The following is a 22,141-nucleotide window of genomic DNA, read 5'->3' on the forward strand; positions in this document are numbered from 1 at the left end:
GCAGTATCAAATGCAGAAGTTGTCTGCATACAGAGAAGGTGAGACGGAGGGCCTGACAGCTGCTGATAGACTGTTAACGGCCACTAATAATAGACACACTCAATACAGAGTCCTGCGGGACCCCTTTCTCCAGGATATGGATGGAACTATGGGAGGCACCAACTTGGACACGGAAAGTACGGACTGACAGGAAGTTTTGGATAAGAATTGGAAGCAGGCCCCGGAGACCCCACTCATACAATGTCGCAAGGATATGATGTCGCCAAGTCGTGTCGTATGCTTTACGTAAGTCAAAAAACACGGCAATCAGGTGTGCCGTCTGGAAAAGGCTGTTCGGATGGCAGACTTGATGGTCACAAGATTATCAGTGGTAGAGCGACCCTGGTGGAAGCTGTCCTGACATGAAGCCAGTAGGCCACATGACTCCAGGACCCAACCCAACCACCGACACACCATACATACGTTCCAGCAGCTTACAAAGAACGTTGGTGAGGCTGATTGGCCAATAACTATCCACATAATGTGAGTTTCTACTGGGTTTGAGCATCAGAATGATTGGTGCTCTACTGCCATTGCGATGGAAAGATGCCATCGCACCAGATCCAGTTGAAGATGACAAGGATATATCGCTTGTAGTCAGATGAGAGATGTTTAATCACCTGGCTGTGGATCCGATCAGGCCCAGGAGCTGTGTCGGGGCAATGTGCAAGGGCACTGAGGAGCTTCCACTCTGTAAATGGGGTGTTATAAGATTCAATGTGGCGCGTAGTGAATGAGAGGACTTTCCCTTCCAGCCAACGTTTGAGAGTGCGAAAGGCTGGGGTAATTCTCCGACGCAGAGAGTCGAGCAAAGTGCTCGGCAATCACATTTGCATTGGTAGATAACACGCCATTTATGGTAACGCCGGAAACACCTGTTGCGATCTGGTACCCGAAAAGTTGTTTGATCTTTGCCCAGACTTGGGAAGGTGACGTATGGCACCCAATGGTCGAGACGTATCTCTCCCAACACTGCTTCCGTCCTTTGATAAGTTGGCGAACACGGGTGTGGAGCCGTTTAAAGGCTGTGGGGTGCTACAGGGAAGGGTGCTGCTTATACTGCTGTAGAGCTTGCTGACTCTCCTTAATTGCTTCACCAACTTCTGGTGACCACCAAGGGACTGCCTTAAGCTGGGGGGGGGGGGGGGGGGCACCCTAAAGAGCGAGGGATCGCATTTTCTGCCGCAGAAACAATTGTTGTAATCACCTGATCAACCATCACATCGATGTTACCGTGTGGGGGAGATTCAACGGTGACAGCAGAGGTGAAAGTTTCCCAGTCCGCTTTGTTCAAAGCCCATCTGGGGAGGCGTCCGTGGGCCTGACGCAGGGGCAGTGACAGGAAGATAGGGAAGTGGTCACTACCACACAGGTCATCATGTGCTCTCCAGTGGATACATGGGAGAAGTCCTGGGCTGCAGATTGATAAATCAATGGCCAAGTAACTAACATGAGCCATACTGAAATATGTGGCGGCCCCAGTATTTAAGAGGCAGAGGTCGAAATGAGACAGTAAAGTTCCGACATCTCTGCCTTGGCCAGTAAGCACGGTGCCACCCCACAAGGGGATATGGGTGTTAAAATCTTCCAAAAGTAGGAAAGGTTTAGGGAGTTGATCAATCAGTGCAGCTAATACATTCAGGGGTACTGCACCATCTGGAGAATGATATACACTGCAGACAGTTATTTCCTGTGTTGTCCTTATTCTGACAGCCACAGCTTCAAGAGGGTTCTGAAGGGGCACAGTGCCACTACAAACTGAGTTTAGGACATAAACGTAAACTCCGCCTGACACTCGATTATAGTCACTACGGTTCCTGTAATATCCCTTATAGCTGCAGAGGGCAGGGGTCTGCATTGCCGCAAACCAGGTTTTTCTGGAGGGCAATGCAAAAAGCAGGTGTTAAGCTTAACAGTTGCCATAGCTCAGTCAGGTGGTGAAAAAACCGCTGCAATTCCACTGGAGGATGATGCCATTGTGAGACTGGGAAGGCATGGAACATTCAATGAGGCAGTTTAAACCTCAGAGTCACCTGCTGCCACTGACTTATTGCCTGAGCAGTCTATATCCAGTGTCTGAGGGTCTGGCGAGATCAAGGACCTCAGCGGATGCCAGAATCTCCACCCCATCCTCAAGATGCAGAGCTTGTAGGTAGCAGTGGTGTGGGTGCCACCACAATTTCCCTGGTCTTAGGGGTCTCCTTTTTGGATTTCTCACGCTACTCCTTGGGTTTCCCTGGCTGGGAGGACTTCATTGGCTCAGTCTCTGGGACTGAGGTTGAGCGTGAAGCCGTACGACCAGCTGCTTTTGAGCTCTTCAGCCACTGGTGGGTGTCATCTTCCCCACTAGCAGAAACCTGGGAAGGGAGTGACCCAAGGGATACCTTTCTAGTGAGAGAAGCTGAAGAAGACTTCCGCTTCTCCAACTTAGAAGTGGGGACGGACGTCCCCAGTGATTTGGGGGGTGGAGAGTGTTGCTTCCGAAGTAGGTGGTGCAGGAGGAACAGATAGGGAAATGCCCCCCCACCGTCAAGGAAGCAGGTGGAGTGTTTTGGCTCTGAGAGGTGACGGCTTAACAGAGCTGATGGTGCCAGAACTGTTGTAGCGGCGGCGTAAGACGATGTCATACGTGCATGATGCAGGTGTTCAAATTTTCTCTTAGCCTCAGTTTAAGTCAGTCAGTCCAGGTTCTTGTACTCCATGATTTTCCTTTCTTTCTGGAGAATCCTGAAGTCTGGCGAGAAAGGCATTAGTGCTCTCCGCAGTTGACACAGATGGGAAGGGAGGGGGGGGGGGGGGGGGGGCGAGACATGGAGTATTGTTGGGATGTGATGGGCATCCGCAATCTCGACATATGATGCTGTAAGTGCAGCAGGAAGATATTTGGCTGAACTTCCAGAACTTAAAGCACCGCATCGGGGGAGGGATAGAGGGCTTTACATCACAGTGGTAGACCAACAACTTGACCTTCTCCGGCAATGTGTCACCCTTGAAGGCCAAGATGAAGGTTCTGGTGGCAACCTGATTATCCCTCGGACACCGGTGCACATGTTGGACAAAATGTACACCTCGCTGCTCTAAACTGGCGTGCAGCTCATCATCAGACTGCAAAAGAAGGTCCCTGTGAAATGTGATACCCTAGACCATATTTAAGCTCTTATGGGGCATGATGGTTACAGAAACACCCCCCAGCTTGTCATAAGCGAGTAATGTCCGTGACTGGGCAGAGGATGCTGTTTTGATCAAGACTGACCCAGATCTCATTTTGGACAATCCCTCCACCTCCCCAAATTTGTCCTCTAAATGCTCAACAAAAAACTGAGGTTTCATCGTCATGAAAGATTCCCCATCAGCTCTTGAACATACAAGTTTATAGTAATATGCCTTTTACTTTGTATACCCGCTCATGTAGAAAAGTTTCTAATGATGAGAAAATACATGTATGGATGAAAGGACTTGGTGTACTTGCTGAGAATGTAACTGTAACTGGTCATATTACTTTGTATTACAATTATTAAGAACAACAGATTGTGCAGTCCCATTTCCTCCCAGTTTATTTTCAAGACTAATTATGTGTTTATAAACTGGCATGCGGTGGCGACGATGACGATACACCCGTCGACAAGGCATAGTGCTTCAATGCTGTTGCAGATAGAGCTCACAGCTCTTGAACATACAAGGTACAGGGGCGAATAAGATCCGCTGCCATCCTTAGCCTGACATTCCTCCCATCGTGTGGCCAGGGAGGGGAACAATTTGGGGTCATATTTCTGTGCATTGAATTGAGCTCGTGGACACTTAGAGACTGCTGGTGTTCCACCACCAGCACAAGATGGTGGACTACGCTTCACTGCGTGTCATCTGCCCTGATGCCATCCACTCCAACCAGGGGCCCTCCACATGGGCACCACCTAGCCGCAGCAAAGGCCACTTGACAGGATGGCTATTGCCGGGAGTCCCGATGCCCCAGGGGGATGTGCATCTACCCCTTGGCATACGTCGAGAGTTAACGGCGCAGGCATCAGCAGAACGATCCCTGTGTGGTCAGGGGGCTACATCCAACAGGGTACATGGTGGCACCACCACAACGTACTGGCTGTCGTGCTGTATATCAGGTGCAAAGAAGTCCATGGTCATCGTCGACGCAGAAAGCGACACTGCACAGTGCATTGTGGAAAATGCACCGAGGAAGGTGTCCTCGCCCAAGAGATGGAGAACGAGCGGGACTGAGATGCGACGACGAGAAAGTGGGCTAAAGATCTCAATGCGCAACGGACACGATGCACCATGTAAGGTGCCCTTCCCAAATTGGCTCACTCTTTGGGAAAATTTTGAAGAATGGAGGTCAAACCATACAGGAGACCATCACATAAAGGCCAAAATGTGTGAAACTCCTTTTAGTCGCCTATTTTGACAGGCAGGAATACCTTGGGCCCATTCTTACCCCTGGACCCGCAGGGGGAGTTACGGTGTTGTAGGAAGCTCCTATGTTTGTACTTGTATAGCCTTAATAAATCTTACATAAAGTCATAAAAGAAACAGGACATCGGAGGACACTCCATGAGCACTGGGATTTTGTAAACCATACAAAAATGCATAATTCGACTTAAAGTGCACATTTGTATGTCCAGATTCACAATGGAACAGGCCCCAACCTAATATTAAACTTTTTGTTGTGGTTTTCAGGATGCAAATTTTCTTGGAGTACCAATACTGTATTATCTCATGTTTGATTCTTTATTATACAGAAGATGAAAACGTGCACTTGAAATTAAGCAAACAGTTGAAACAAGACAACAGTGTGGAGTGAAACACACTGTTTCAGATGAATTGATTGCCTTTGCGAAAAATTTCTTTTACAGACCGACAAAAGTAGCTTCATTGTTCTGCAACGTGATTAATGCTAGACTGCCGAAAATGTGCCAGTAAAATCAGTACACTGAAACTAATAACATATTTTAGCCTGTCATAACTACGTGAATGTATTTTAATTCACTTGATATCTGCTCATCACAGAAATCCGTTTTGCTTCCATTTGACGTGAGAACTGTTAACAAAGAGAAAACAGCAAAACCACTGGATATAAACACGGGTCACGTCGAGACTACCCCCTCCCCACCACAACTTAGACTGCTCTGCATATGCACTGTCATTCTGACAGTGTATTGATTCTGTAAACATTAGAAGTTCCAGTTAACTGTAATGTATTCACCTATTTTGACAATCTCCTGACACATGATCAGGATAGTAAGTGTTCCATTCAAAAGTTATGTTTTTTATGTTATACTTTCTGACATATTCCACACACACGAGAATCATCTCATTTTTGGGTCTATGGAACAAAAACTGAATTTAATCTAATCTAAACTAAACTGACAGCTTGGGCACGCCAGAAAAAATTCTCCAGGTAGCATCTGGCTGCTTGTTGCTACTGCTGAAACACGTAAAAGCCAGAAGCGGGAGAAGGTGCTGCTCATATGTGACTCAACTGCGCATGTGTATGAGAGAACTGGCAACTGCTCAAATGAACCTAATGTAAACAATTGTGACATCACACTCACTTGAAGCAGTTTGTTGCTATTAAGTATTGCATAGTCTCCATCCTAAAGCCATTGACAAATTTTGCTGTTGGCAGACACTTATATATGCACTGTTTTTTTGTTGTTGTAAACTGCACATTTTCTTTGCAACTTAAGTTCTATTTATTTTTTTCTCTTGTTTACATTTTATTCCTGCAGTATACAGTACAATTCTTTGTTAGAGTATCAGTTCTTCCAGTCAAAATCACAAAAATTTAACTGAAAATGGAAACAATGAAAAATTCTCGGAATTCTAAAAAATTCTGAGTTTATCCCCAGTTTTCTCCCAGATTAAGAAATTCTCGAATTTTTCCATAATTTTCCAGTTGTCCCGGGGATTATACACCCTGTATACACATTTGCTGATGATGTATAAAATACTACTACTACTACTAATAATAATAATAATAAATAATAATAATCTGAATCTCATCAGAAAATGGTAGTCATGGTAAACAGAACTCCACTATAAAATTCTGAAACATACCAAAAAGAATGAGAAGGATACAGTAAAAATGAACACACAGCGTGCAGAGCACTACATATCTACTGTTCCTGCAGAGAATAGAAAATCACTAGAGAAGAAAAATTAATTGAGGTGTAATTCTTTTTAACTTGGTGTGTTTGTTAACTGCAAGAAAAATAAATATAAGACTTGCAATAATTTCTGAAATTCTCATAGATGAAGAGCAGAATGGATTTAGAAAAGGAAGACCAACTATAGACAATGGACTTTTTTTCTGCAAGTGATACTGAAAAGATTAGAATTCTACTTGTAAACACATACAGCATTTGTAGACATTGAAAAAGCTCCAAGTGTTAACAACAAATAATGGCTACTCCAGCACATTTATACAAACCACAGGAACCTTGTACAGGAAATAAAAGATTATAATAAATAAAAAAATACAAAGACTGAAGAAACTTTAAAAATAAGGAAAAATGACAAGCATGTCCTACACTACTTACCCTTCCTAGTAGCTATGTTAAAGCCATTCTACCAAATTGGGGGACACACACAAAAAATGAAATAAAATATTAAAAGGTAGTAGTTTCAATATTTTACTTTTTGCAGAGGATGCCTTAATATTATAGTTATGACTTTTTCGGGTGAAAACTGAGTCTGAAACAAATTTACTGAGAGAACATAATTTGGGAACAATATCATCCTTCAGCTATTGTGAATGTCAAATTGGATGACGCAGTAACAAAGATCTAAGTGTAGCACAAGTCTGATTTGGTAGTATTGTGGCACCTTTCGTGTGGTGTACGGGTTGCTAGCCCACAGACCCACAACCCCTCCACAATTGTGGTACACAGGTGGCGTAGCCTGAAAGTGGTTACATCAGCAGACAACAGAACTTCCAATCATGCACACTGACTAGGCCAGCAGGTGGCAGCACAAGTGCCACTAGATGTCAATGCCCCTGTGGACCTGTTTGCTTCTGCAGGCCACATGATAACAAATGACTCCTATAGTATCTCTAAACAGCTGGGTATTTAGTGCCACACAATGCCACTCCATGGCAGTCTTCCATCAAGCTCTCGGCCAGCCACCAACTGTATTTGCAGTTGTTCAGTTACAGTATTACTCAGAACCTTTGCTATATATGAAGCCATGGTGAAACAGCCACCGTCAACCAAGGGAGCAGCCATTGTCTGCCTTCCCATCACCAGGACTTGGTCTCTGCATCAGAGATGACACTTCATTTGGCAATGAGGATTTTTCAGGCCCTGTGCCTCAATCACTTCTGCTGCCAAGTTTTGTCCCATATCAAGTGGTGAACTTAATCTTTCACACATATTCTCTGCCCGTGGTAGACGAGGCCTGTGCACATCTGACTTTTATGTTGCATAGACTTTGATAATGACTTCCTGCACCAATGTCTCCCATTCTGAGTTGTTCATCTTCAATGTGGAATAGATGCCTGAAGTCATACCTTTGTTCTCCAACGTACAGAAGATGCAGCAGAGACACCTTATAAAAAAGCTCACCAGCACCTCCAAGACACCAGGTGGACCCAGCCACCATCACAGACACTTATTCAGCTTCTACCAACTTCACACACATTCACCACAGCTTCCTGCTTCTGGTGCAGCACCCAAACCCTCATCCAGTGTCATCCCAGGTCTGGATGATCTCACCCCCATCCCGACAAAAAATGGTTCAAATGGCTCTGAGCACTATGGGACTCAACTTCTGCGGTCACCAGTCCCCTAGAACTTAGAACTACTTAAACCTAACGAACCTAAGGACTTCACACACATCCATGCCCGAAGCAGGATTCGAACCTGCGACCGTAGCGGTCGCGCGGTTCCAGACTGTAGCACCTAGAACCGCTCGGCCACCCTGGCCGGCCCATCCCGACACTCCTCCATGGTCATTCGCTGTCAGACAGCACTGCAGCAGTTTCCTTCTTTCCTGGCACCTAAGCCTGTGTCCACATCCACCATCACATGTAGTCCTTCCAATGTCTCTTACCAGCACACCTCTGTAGCTGAGAGACTTCCCTCATGTCTGGCACATTCCATGCCTCATCCATGCCCGAAATGTCTGATCCAGTCTTCTGTTTCTAATCTGAGCACGATTCTTGACTTTGTTCCAGGCACCATAACTGCACTTGATTTCCTATTTTTACAGTGTTTCTGCAGTCAACTATGCTTCCACACACACCTCTTCCTGCCAGCACAATCTTCTGCCATCCAGATAAAATTTTTTACAGATTTTACATCCCATGTGCTACTGCACCCAACTCTACCCTCCCAGTACCATCATTTCCATTTCCAGTGCTTCCACACTCATTTATGCCTTCTGGGCCCACCAGGTTAACATTTCATGTACTCTTTGTAACACCTCCGATTTATGTATCTCGACCCGATCCGGATCTAAATAGCAGCCCAAATAAATATTAATTAATGTGACCGTGTACCTAATGGGGCTGGCAATCGGATTTGACTGCTACGGAGTTGTTACATTCCATTTTGTCCTTCTCAAATGCTGTAATAATGAAATGTCTGGTGACAAGAAGAAATGCCAACACAGCTTCAATAATCAAGGACCTATATTCGTCTCAAAAATACAAAAGGAAGGAGACAGCCACTGCCTTCGTCATACATATTTAATTACGGCTAATCTCAGCACAGGCTTCCTCGCTATTCATTATTGTCACATGCAAATTCAATCACTGCAATCCAACACTGCAATCCAACACTGCAATCCAAATGATGCCGGCGCGGTAGACGCGAAACCAAAAATATTGGCACAGAAATATCACTGATCACTCTCGTAATTATACTTCTTCACTTTCCCGTATTATTCTAACACAAAGGGGTTAAACCGTGGCGATGGCCACTCCCTTTGTCGGTAAAGCCTTGCATTACAGCAACAGGCCTCCACACGGCTCGGCCCGCAACCTGGGAACAACACTGACTCAATTCTACACTCGCTCTCGCAACACGACACACTATCGATTGTTTGCCCTATCGACCTGTGCCGAGTGCAAACTTATAGTAAGGGCCTACGGACCCCTTACATCCCCGCCCTCGAAAACTTCTTTGGAGCCACTGGCGTAAAACAATCGGCAAGGGAATTAGACATTGCTACATCTGAACAAAACACATAGTGTAAATAATTAATGAAATTACAATTCACCAAATAATCCCTCGACTCCGGTAGTGGGCTGCCTCCACAATAATATTCTACAAAAGGTTATTACACCTCATAAACATGGCATTGTCCAAATTACAATTTTTTATATCAAACAGCAATAGTCCTCTATAGTCCAATATTGAATGAAACACACAACATACACTCAAAAATTATTACTTGAACACATGACATATGAATTATTATACTACAAATTAGTTGTTACAGGTTTTATACCCATTCTAAGGTAATCGTCGATATGAAATATGCAATTCTAATTATAATACATCAGAAAACACAATGTAAATAAACATTTTCCTTTTTCAAATGTCCGTTTAACAACTAAATGTTCTAAACATGTCCTGCTCAACTACATCAAGGAGCTTGAACACTCTCATTTCAGACATTTGCCCTAATCGAGTTCCCCTTCCTCATCTGGGTTATCCCTGTTCTCGTGCGAGTAGTACCTTTTTATGTTTTCCACGTGTTCCTTACCATGCACTCTCTTTGTCCGTGCATATTCCAACTCCACAGTGTTAGGATGACCAATTTTTATAATCCTGTACGGTCCCTTATAAACGTGGTTAAATTTATGTATTTCAGAGTTTATTTTCTTTGATTTTGCATGAACCTTTACTAGTACCAGGTCTCCCACTCGGTAAGTTATCGGTTTCACTAGCTTTGTTGTGTCTTTCCCGTCTTTTTCTAGCCTTCTCCTTCATACTTAATTCCACTAGCTCCAATTTCCTTTCCCAAGTCAATGAACATCCTGGTGGGTAGACTACCAACTCACGAAAAATACTGTCGGGTTCTTGATTGAGCAATACTTCACATGGTGCAAACCCTGTAGAATCATGTGGGAGGTGATTCCTGACCCGCTCAAATTCTTCCAGATATTCTTTCCATGAACCATGCTTCCTATGACAGTATGTTTGGCATAAACGGTTCAATTCCTTCATTGTTCGTTCTGCAGGGTTAGAAGCTGGCCTATACCTAGAAATGGCAATTTGCTCTATTCTGTGCTCATTTAGCATCTCTGTCCACTCCTTTGACCTAAATTGTGACCCATTATCACTCAAAATTCGCTTAGGAATACACACCTTTTGAAAATAGTCTTTCTCAAAATGGTTAATGATGGCTCTACTAGTAGCTTTCTTCAACGGGTAAAATTTTATGTACTTGGAAACCAGCTCTTCCACTACTAAAGATTTGTGTGTAATTCCCTTGTGAGGCAGGAAGCGGCCCAAAGAGATTCACTGCAACTATGTCCTTAATTACTGTTGGTACAATTGGATGCATATATCCTTTGTGCTGTACTGTAGTCGTTTTAAATTTTTGACAGGTGCCACATGTACTCAGTATCTTACGTATACGCCTTCTCATGTTGTTGAGGTGCGTATACCAAATTAATTTTTCTACCACATGCTCAGGCACACAGAGTTTCCAGTTCTCCTCACTCTCCTTGTTTCTTTTATAAAGTATCCCATTATGAATATAATAAAATGTGCGAATTCTTTCCTCTCTTGCACACCTGTATTTGTTTTTAATTGTCTTTAATTTCTCATCCTCGTTTTGTTCCCTATGCACATTCTTTAGGAACTTCCTTATGAATTCTTCATACTGTACTCCCTTCACCAGGTTAATTCTAACTCCTCCTCCTTCTGGCCTGTCCACCAACATTCCTCTCGAGTCAGCTGGTAATCTTGATAAAGCATCAGGTATTATATGTGTTGCTCCTGGTTCATAAATTATCTCGAAGTCATAGTCTTATAATGCCAGGGCCCATCGCGTTAGTCTGCTATGCCTCAACTTGCTTGTAGTCAGAAATGTAAGGGCCTTATGGTCAGTCACTACTTTCACATGCCTCCCGGCCAAATAATACCGGAAACGCTTAAACCCCCACACAACTGCCAATGCCTCCCTTTCAGTAATCGAATATTTCCTCTCCCAAGCATTTAAACTTCTGCTACCGAACGCTATTGTTCTTACACTCTCACCATTTCTGCTCCTCTCCATTTGGTACAAATGTATTCCTAGCCCATAGTCAGAGCTGTCTGCTCCTAAATAGAAATCCTTGGAAAAATCCGGATGGTACAATATGTCTGCACTATATAGTGCTTCCTTGATATTCTCAAATTCGGTTTGGCACTCTGCACTCCAATGCCACGGCATCCTCACCTTGGTCAATTCCCTCATACTCGGGGCATTAAGTACAGATCCTTTGACAAATTTTCTATAAAACTCACAAACCCCAAAGAATGCTCGCAACTGCTTCTTACTATGGGGGGTCGGAAATTTTCTAATAGCCTCCATTTTACTAGGATCAGGATAGATACCCTCCTCGGATATTATATGGCCCAGGAATTTTATCTTTGATTTGCCAAATTCCGACTTGTCCAGGTTTACAGTTACCCCTGCGGTTTCAAAAGCTGCCAAGATTGCATCCAATCTATTCAAATGTTCTTCCCATGATTCGCTTGCTATCAAGAGGTCACCCACATAGACGGTGACCTTTTTAAGTAACTCCTCGCCTAGTATCTTATCCATCGCTCTTATGAATTCAGACACTGACACATTAAGCCCAAATGGCAACACTCTAAAGTGATAGCACCTTCCTCCATAAGTAAATGCTGTATACTGGCGGGACTCTGTGGCCAATGGTATTTGCCAGTAACCAGCAGTTAAGTCGATACTACTAAGCACCTTTGCCCCTCAGAACTTTTGAATAAGCTCTTCTATAGTCTCAGGTTTGTCCCGCTCCGGCTTGATGATTTTGTTCACTGTTCGTGCATCCAAAACTATCCTCACCTTTCCATCCTTCTTATCAACAACAAATAGGGGGTTGTTATATTGACTGTTGGCCCTTTCTATAACACCAAGGTCCATCATCCTCTGTATCTCTTCATCTACTGCTCTTAGTTTCGCCTGGGGAATGGGATACTGTTTTATATTGAACGGTTTATGGTTCTTTATCTTTAGCTTACACTCCACCCCTTTCATGATACCTGGCCGTTGAGAAAATATCTTACAACGCCTGTATAATACTGTGGCTAATTTCCTCTTAGTCCCCTCATCTAGGTGTTTCATCTCCTCCAACTTTTTACTGATCTTATCCTCTTTATGTCTATTCTCTCGTGCTAATCCCTCAAGGTATATCAACACTTATTCTTCTAGTTCCTCTTCCCCGTATCCCATGGTGGGTTCCTCTTCATAACACAAACTTATCCTTCTGAATTCCTCCTCTTCTTTGATTGCACTCCCCTCAGCAAACTTTAACCTCTTCTCTTCTCCCTTTCTTCCTTTGACCTTGATGGTACCTTCATCAAAACTCACTACTGCATCAACTTCATTCAACCAATCTATCCCTAAAATAATTGATGTGTTCAATCCATCCACCACCAAAAATGTTGCTTCGTATTCTTCTCCCTCTACCTCGAAGGTAATCAACACTTGTTCTTTAATAGGTTTACTCCTTGCACCCAACGCATTCACAATTCTCAATCCACTCACCGGGAAACTAGGCAAGCTAATATTTGCTTTTAGTACTTGTTCATATAACCTCTTGGATACTGCACATGCTTCACTTCCTGTATCGACTAATGCCTCGATATTCAGTCCACATAGCTTGATCCCTATCATGGGTAGCATGGGTTCTTTGGGAACCCTACTTCTTTCCTCCAGTAGATCTTCTCTCAGATCTCCACCATTGTCGTGTCTTAGTAGGTTTACTCTGGTCCTTGTAGCTCTCACTCCTGACCGGACCTCATCTGGAGTGTCATTCAGTTTTCCGGTCTCTCCGCCTCTTCTATATGCACTGTGTCATTCATTCGCCTATCCCATCCTCTCTCATGATCTCTTGGTTCTTCACTCCTTCTCCAATCATTTCTCCATTGCCGTTCACTACCATGGTTCCTGTACCTATGGCCAACACCTCTTCCTCTATAATTAGACGAATTACCAAAATGATTCCTTGGGTCATTACTTCCCCCTCGGTTTTGATCATTAGCTTGATTGTGTTCCTGTGATCGAACAGATTCCAACTGTTCCAGTATTTCCATCAAGGCCTCCCTATCTTTAATTAGGCTCCCGGATACAGTTTCTTGCATTCTCTGGCTCATTCTTCTTTTTATCGCTGATATCTTTACGTCATCACTCAGGGGTTGTTCCAAGGTCTCGTTCAATTCCCACAAATGTTCGGCAAACTCTCTCAACGTTCCTCTCCATGTACTAAGTGACTTGCGGTGGAGTAGGTCCTCAATTGCCGCACACTGATGACTTTTGGACCAGTATTTCTTCAAGAATTCCTCTTCAAACTGATCATAACTAGTAGTCCCTTCCTTCTTCCTGACTCCCCAAGTGAAGGCCTCACCTTCCATTCTATCTATTGCAAATTGAATCTTGTCTGAGTCTTTAAGATGTGCTGGGAAAACTCCTTTTAACCATTTCATAAATATCATTGGGTGCAACCCTCCTTTCGGTCTAAATTTCTGCCCTGTATTATTTTGGACGTACCGATTGACACTGCTCATCAAGGTAACGACTCTACCTTCCCCAACGGTTAAAGTGGCATTGTTAATTCGTTTATCAATTTCTTCTGTCTTGCTCTCCAATTGCTGCACTCCCTGTTGTAATTGCCTGACCTCCATTGCAACCCTCTTGTTATCCTCTTCTCGTTGCACGGCTATAGCATTTCTCAGATTGACAGCCAGTTGGTTTTGCCTATCCCCTATCCCCTTAACTGCATCATTGCATTGTTTCTGCATCTGCGTCACCTCGGCGATCCTTTCTCCCAATTCGGCCTTAGTTTCTTCAACATCGTCTTCTATCTTTTTTGTCAACTTTCCTTCCATCTTCTCCACGTCTCCCTGGACTTGGTCTATACTCTTCTGTAGCTTATTCTCTCTCTCGTTGATGTCCATTTTCAACTGTTCTTGTAGCTCCTGCATTTCCTTCTTCAGCTTATATTCTATCTTCACCTTCTTCAGCTTATATTCTATCTTCATTTGCGATGTTTTGATCTCTTGTAAACCTTTCTCTAATGATTCTCGGAATATTCTTCCCTCTTCTCTAGTTTCTTGTAAATCTTCCTTTAGTGATTCTCTTGTTTCTTGTAAACCCTTCTCTAATGATTCTCGTAAATCTTCCTTTACTGATTCCCTTGTTTCTTTGGCTTCCTTCTCTAATGATTCTCGTAAATCTTCCTTTAGTGATTTGCAGAATATCTCTTCCCTTTCTCTAGTTTCTTGTAAATCCTTCTCTTTTGTTGCCCTGGTCTCCTTTAGCAACTCTGCTAACATCGACCGTATATCTGCATCCTCTGAGACTGGCTTATCTCTCGTCGCTTGTCCCGGTGTCTCGGAATAACTAGTTGAATGCGCTAATGGGCTCTCTAATGACAATCCATAATCACTGATTCCTGAATCATCTCTGTCTTCCTGTCCTATCCCTTTCCTTTCAACTACTGCCTCACAAACCTGCTTATCTTCAGTAGACATGTTTGGTTTATTTTTAATGAACAGGCAAGTAATATAACATAACTTCTAGTAACCCAAAACACTCCTAATTACCATGAAACTAATCAAACAGTACCTGAAGTATTTTTCAGTTAATCCCAAAATTGATCCAGTACGTATGAATACCGAACATAACAACTCCCAAAACCTAATAACTTCAAATATCAATTCTCACGTACACAGCTTATGTAAAATGTTCTAAATAAGATAAATCACTCCATTTGTTAAATCTATAAATGTAAAATCCCCAAAAACAATGAGCATATCTGTATAATCACCATTTAGACAGCGCAGCATGCATCCATAAGTATGCTATATTTCAGAGTATGTTTCGCAAACTTTTCGGAAATTATTGTAATTAGGCACTTTTCCTAATGTGAAACTCAGTTTACAATTGTTTATTTACCGCGAAGACTGCACACTACAATTTAATGTTATTCCAACCAGTCGTCTTCACTCACCAACTGACGTTACCACGAGTCGATGTTTTGACGTTTGAAGTGGGCGTGGCGCTGTACTGCCGCCGGAGCTGCGTGAAGTCGCGCTGAAGATCTGTGGCGAGTCGTCGTAGTTCTCCGTCGGCCGCTCCGTGGCACTGCAGGCGGGCGTAGTTTGTAGTTCGGCCGCTAGATGCCGGGTCAGCACTCGGTATCTCGAAGTCGCGCTGAAGACCGTCGGTGTAGTGCATCTGTACTTGACCTACTCCTCGCACAGGTAGTTGGGATGACGTGTGAAATCACCTCGCAGATCGAAGCTCTTTGGCGCAACTGCTACACGGGCCTGCGTGACGTCACTCAACAATTGCGTCGCCACCTAAATTGTCGTCCGCATAACAGTTTATGGGTCCTCATGAAGCTGTCCGATTTTCACTATTTAAAAAGCAATTCCAGTCACAATATTACTATTTAACACTTCTGTAAAAGCTTTAGTGACAAATTCTTAGTTCGTTTTGCTATTTTAATGTTCACACGTGTCTTTCTTTAGTGTCCACTTTTCACAGTTTTTCGCGCGGATTTACGCATTTGCACATTATAACACAGTTTATTGACACCATTATTCTTAACTAATATGGCAAAGAAAAAGTTTAGTCACAATCGTAAGATGCTATTACTTCGTATTGTTCAAAATGGACTGTTTCTTGTCGCGATTTCAAAGTTTATGCTCTGTCTCGATCCAAAATTGGAAAAAATATTTTATCGCGTTAAGCAAGATAAAATTACCTATTGTTCTTTACGATTCGTCCGAAAATTGCACTAGTCCTTTCACGGTAAGCCAAGGGTGTAACACCTCCGATTTATGTATCTCGACCGGATCCGGATCTAAATAGCAGCCCAAATAAATATTAATTAATGTGACTGTGTACCTAATGGGGCTGGCAATCGGATTTGACTGCTACGGAGTTGTTACATTCCATTTTGTCCTTCTCAAATGCTGTAATAATGAAATGTCCGGTGACAAGAAGAAACGCCAACACAGCTTCACTAATCAAGGACCTATATTCGTCTCAAAAATACAAAAGGAAGGAGACAGCCACTGCCTTCGTCATACATATTTAATTACGGCTAATCTCAGCACAGGCTTCCTCGCTATTCATTATTGTCACACGCAAATTCAATCACTGCAATCCAACACTGCAATCCAAATGATGCAGGCGCGGTAGACGCGAAACCAAAAATATCGGCACAGAAATATCACTGATCACTCTCGTAATTATACTTCTTCACTTTCCCGTATTATTCTAACACAAAGGGGTTAAACCGTGGCGATGGCCACTCCCTTTGTCGGTAAAGCCTTGCATTACAGCAACAGGCCTCCACACGGCTCGGCCCGCAACCTGGGAACAACACTGACTCAATTCTAAGCTCGCTCTCGCAACACGACACACTATCAATTGTTTGCCCTATCGACCTGTGCCGAGTGCAAACTTATAGTAAGGGCCTACGGACCCTTACATCTTGTACTCATTTCTGCCTTCTCAGCTCAACAATCTTTACTTCGAAGTGCTCCCGCCCTCACTTCCTGCCTATAGGCGCAATTTGTTCATATGCTTTTCAGAGCGCTTTTGCACCACTTTCAGCTATCCTGTTCCATGTGTCAATTCCTATGTTTGCTCTCTTTACAGACTTGATCCAGACAGTTCGCTCCTCAGCTGCTGACAGTCTTGCCAACCGTTTCTCGTCTGACACACCTCACGGTGGGGCCTGGATCCCAGTCTACGGACACGGCCACTGGATGTTTCAGATGCCTCAGTTCCTCTACACTGCCAACATTGGATGCCAGCGCGATCATCCTGCTCTTCGGCCTGGCCATGAGAGATGTGAAACTGCATGCCAAATCCATACACCTCATACCAGATCAACCTGGTCTACTGCCTTACTGTAGTGCATCCTTGGCATCTTCCATAAAATACGAAGTGCAGAAATGAAATGTTTGATAACATGTTAGTCAATAATAGACCACATATAAAATTAACAGTGAAAATAGACTAGGCAAAACCAGTCATCAAGAAAACACAGCAGCCAGCAGGATACAACCCTTCAAATGTGGTTGGTATGTTTCACAGCACCAGCCACGCCCACAACATAATATGAGATATGTCACAACAGTAAAATGTGTAGAAGTTACTATGCTCAGCATAGAACAGTACCACTGACCAATGTATTGAAGGAGATAGAGAAAACATTTGTTTTAATACCTTGTGAAAATTGTAGCACACCTACAAAGGCAACCGCTTATAAGACATTATTATTGTCAAGGAAAAAGCTACAACCCAATGCAACAATAATCTCCTACAGAAATATATGTTAAACGAATTAAACCTACTTTACACATAAATTTATGTAAATTAAATTTATATCTAGCATATTCTATAAATTACTTCAAATCTAACCTCCTTCAGCATCCACCTCCCCTTGTTCTCTTGAAATCTGTCCACCCTCACCCTCAGCTATATTCAGTTCCGAATCCTCTTCACCATCTTTAACCTCTGGTGGTGCTATGGTGGGAGGTTCTGGTGCCGGCAAAGGCTGAACAAATGAATACAGATTTATTGAAAATGTAAGACCTGAGATACAACAAAAGCAATCTGAACACTGATTGGTAGGACAGTAACAACTCATAATATGAACACAGTATAAAGAGAAAACCTGTCAACATGCACAACACAAATTGTTTCTTCATTCATGGAACATACTAATCACGAGAAAAAGACAGATACAGTACTTACAAATATGTAACAAAGAAGGCAAAAAATTACAACTACCGCCTTTTCTTGTTCTTGTTGTTATGGTCTTCAGTCCAGAGACTAGTTTGATGCAGCTCTCCATGCTACCCTACCCTGTGCAAGCTTCTTCATCTCTGAGTAACTACTGCAACCAACATCCTTCTGAAACTGCTTAGTGTATTTATCCCTTGGTCTCCCCCTACGATTTTTACCCTCCACGCTTCCCTCTAATACTAAATTGGTGATTTCTTGATGCCTCAGAACATGTCCTACCAACCAATCCCTTCTTCTAGTCAAGTTGTGCCACAAATCCCTCTTCTCCCCAATTCTCTTCAATACCTCCTCATTAGTTATGTGATCTACCCATCTAATCTTCAGCACTCTTCTGTAGTACCGCATTTTGAAAGCTTCTATTCTCTTCTTGTCTAAGCGATTTAAAGCCCAAGTTTCACTTCCATACATGGCTACACTTCATACAAATACTTTCAGAGATGACTTCTTGACACTTAAATTTATCTATACTCGATGTTAACAAATTTCTCTTCTTCAAAAATGTTTTCCTTGTCATTGCCAGTCTACATTTTATATCCTCTCTATGTTGACCATCATCAGTTATTTTGCTCCCCAAATAGCAAAACTCCTTTACTACTTTAAGTGCCTCATTTCCTAATCTAATTCCCTCAGCATCACCCGACTTAATTTGACTACATTCCATGATCCTCGTTTTGCTTTTGTTGATGTTCATCTTATATCCTCTTTTCAAGACACTGTCCATTCCGTTCAACTGCTCTTCCAAGTCCTTTGCTGTCTCTGACAGAATTACAATGTCATCGGCGAACCTCAAAGTTTTTATTTCTTCTCCACAGATTTTAATTCCTACTCCGAATTTTTCTTTTGTTTCCTTCACTGCTTTCTCAATATACAGATTGAATAGCATCGGGGAGAGGCTACAACCCTGTCTTAATCCCTTCCCAACCACTGCTTCCCTTTTATGCCCCTTGACTCTTTTAACTACCACCTAGTTTCTGTACAAATTGTAAATAGCCTTTCGCTCCCTGTATTTGACCCCTGCCACCTTCAGAAATTTGTCAAAAGCTTTCTCTAAGTCTACAAATGCAAGAAAAATAGGTTTGCCTTTCCTTAATCTATCTTCTAAAATAAGTAGTAGGCTCAGTATTGTCTCGCATGTTCAAACATTTCTACAGAATCCAAACTGATCTTCCCCAAGGTCGGCTTCTACCAGTTTTCCCCTTTTGTCTGTACAGAATTCGTGACAGTTTTTGCAGCCGTGACTTATTAAACTGAAGGTTTGGTAATTTTCACACCTGCATTCTCTGGGGTTGCAATTATTAGAGTATTCTTGAAGTCTGAGGGTATTTCACCTGTCTGATACATCTTGCTCACCAGATGGTAAGAGTTTTGTCATGCTTGGCTCTCCCAAGGCTATCAGTATTTCTATTGGAATGTTGTCTACTCCCGGGGCCTTGTTTCGACTCAGGTCTTTCAGTACTCTGTCAAACTCTTCACACAGTATCATATCTCCCATTTCATCTTCATCTACATCCTCTTCCATTTCCATAATATTGTCCTCAAGTACATCGCCCTTGTATAAACCCTCTATATACTCCTTCCACCATTCTGCCTTCCCTTCTTTGCTTAAAACCGGTTTTCCACATGAGCTCTTGATATTCATACAGGTAGTTCTCTTTTCTCCAAAGGTCTATTTTAATTTTCCTGTAGGCTGTATCTATCTTACCCCTAGTGATATGTGCCTCTACATCCTTACGTTTGACCTGTAGCCATCCCTGCTTAACCATTTTCCACTTCCTGTTGATCTCATTTTTGAGATGTTTGTATTCCTTTGCACCTGATTCATTTACTACATTTTTATATTTTTTCCTTTCATCAATTAAATTCAATATCTCTTCTGTTACCCAAGGATTTCTGCTAGCCCTCGTCTTTTCACCCCCCCCCCCCCCCCCAATGAACCATGGACCTTGCCATTGGTGGGGAGGTTTGCTTGTCTCAGCGATACAGATAGCCATACCATAGGTGTAACCACAATGGTGGGGTATCTGTTATGAGGCCAGACAAATGTGTGGTTCCTGAAGAGGGGCAGCAGCCTTTTCAGTAGTTGCAGGGGGTAACAGTCTGGATTATTGACTGATCTGGTCTTGTAACATTAACCAAAATGACCTTGCTGTGCTGGTACTGCAAACAGCTGAAACCAAGGGGAAACTACAGCCGTAATTTTTCCCGAGGACATGCAATTTTACTGTATGGTTAAATGATGATGCCATCCACTTGGGTAAAATATTCCAGAGGTAAAATAGTCCCCCATTCAGATCTCCAGTGGGACTTCTCAGGAGGATGTCATTATCAGGAGAAAGAAAACTGGTGTTCTATGGATTGGAGCATGGAATGTCAGATCCCTTAATTGGGCAGGTAGGTTAAATAATTTAAAAAGGGAAATGGATAGGTTAAAGTTAGATATAGTGGGAATTAGTGAAGTTCGGTGTCAGGAGGAACAAGACTTTTGGTCAGGTGAATACAGGGTTGTAAATATAAAATCGAACAGGGGTAATGCAGGAGTAGGTATAATAATGAATAAAAAAATAGGAGCACGGGTAAGCTACTACGAACAGCATAGTGAAAACATTATTGTAGCCAAGATAGATACTACACCCACGCCTACCACAGTAGTACAAGTTTATATGCCAATTAGCTCCACAGATGATAAAGAGATTGAAGAAATCTATGATGCGATAAAAGAAATTATCCAGATAGTGAAGGGAGATGAAAATTTAGTAGTCATGGGGGACTGGAATTTGATAGTAGGAAAAGGAAGAGAAGAAAAACTAGTAGGTGAATATGGAATGGGAGTAAGGAATAAAAGAGGAAGCAGCCTGGTAGAATTTTGCACAGAGCATAACTTAATCATAGCTAACACTTGGTTTAAGAATCATGACAGAAGGTTGTATACATGGAAGAGGCCTGGAGACAGTGGAAGATTTCAGATACATTATATAATGGTTACACAGAGATTTAGGAACCAGGTTTTAAATTCTAAGACACATCTAGGGGCAGACGTGGACTCTGACCACAATTTATTGGTTATGAACTGTAGATTAAAACTCAAGAAACTGCAAAAAGGTGGCATTTTAAGGGGATGGGATGTGGGTATGTCTTCTCTTACAGAATTCTAAACAGAACATAAATGAACATTCCCATTACTTTGGTATGTACGCCCTCCCTTCTTCATTAATGTGTTATTCAAATGAAGGTGACTGTGATTTTTAACTTAATTACTATTATTTTAGGTCACTAAACAGTAAGGTCTTCACTGTCCATACATAAAATATAAAGAGAAGACTGTTATTAAAATCAATTAAAACAACAATAACTTCTAAACCCATTACAAGAGCAACAAATGTGGTCTTGTAATATACAAAAATTTCCTTCCCAATGTTTTGGAAAGGAAATTAGATAACAAACAAAAACTTAGATCCATATCACACTTCAAACAACGGGCAGGTCCTACAGACGACACTGACTTCCTCTCAGGCCAGCAAATAAAATGCACTCAGTTAAAATATTGTGTCTCAACACCCGTGTTCTGCATGTTTCAAACATTGGTGGGCCCTCCTATTGTAGGAGAAAACCGCGCATTTGGAAACAATATCCCATCCTTAGCTCATTAAGTACTATGTCTGTTCATGATGACTGGAAGAAGGTAAGCAACCAAGACACTGCAAATTTCACTAACTGTAGCTTTTAGCCCGTCATTTCCTGCCACAGACTCCCACCAACACACTGCCCTCCTCGTCACATATGTGGTAGCTGTTCAGAGGGAGACAGAAAAGGTGCTGGTTGGAGAGAACAACTCTCCATGTTAGCCCTATAAGCATGATCATTTCCCCAGGTCCCTGCATGCTCTGACATACAGGAGAAAATTATCTCCTTCTTCTCCTCCTGCAAGAGTAGTAGTGAGAGCTGAAGTCCCGAACCATTCTGTCTGCTCAGTGATCTGTTCAATGGCATGAAGGGAATTTTTAGAACTAGAATATAACTGTCATAATGTCATATGGTCCAGTGCCCACAGGATAGCAAAAAATACCATATAACGGAGAGAAATTTGCTG

At 42.6% G+C, this 22,141-nt stretch overlaps 1 protein-coding gene across 4 annotated transcripts in view; it reads right to left on the reverse strand.

Moving 5' to 3' along the window:
* LOC124776153 (pre-mRNA 3'-end-processing factor FIP1) overlaps positions 1-22,141 on the reverse strand; it is a 108,194-nt gene that overhangs the window by 76,657 nt on the left and 9,396 nt on the right. For all 4 annotated transcript variants that reach the window (XM_047250992.1, XM_047250991.1, XM_047250990.1 and 1 more), the window contains exon 2: positions 17,668-17,803. In XM_047250992.1, the coding sequence (XP_047106948.1) occupies positions 17,668-17,803 (136 nt within the window). The remainder of the gene's footprint in view (positions 1-17,667; positions 17,804-22,141) is intronic.

The sequence above is a fragment of the Schistocerca piceifrons genome, chromosome 2 (assembly GCF_021461385.2).
Source record: "Schistocerca piceifrons isolate TAMUIC-IGC-003096 chromosome 2, iqSchPice1.1, whole genome shotgun sequence".
NCBI classification, from domain to species: Eukaryota; Metazoa; Arthropoda; class Insecta; order Orthoptera; family Acrididae; genus Schistocerca; species Schistocerca piceifrons.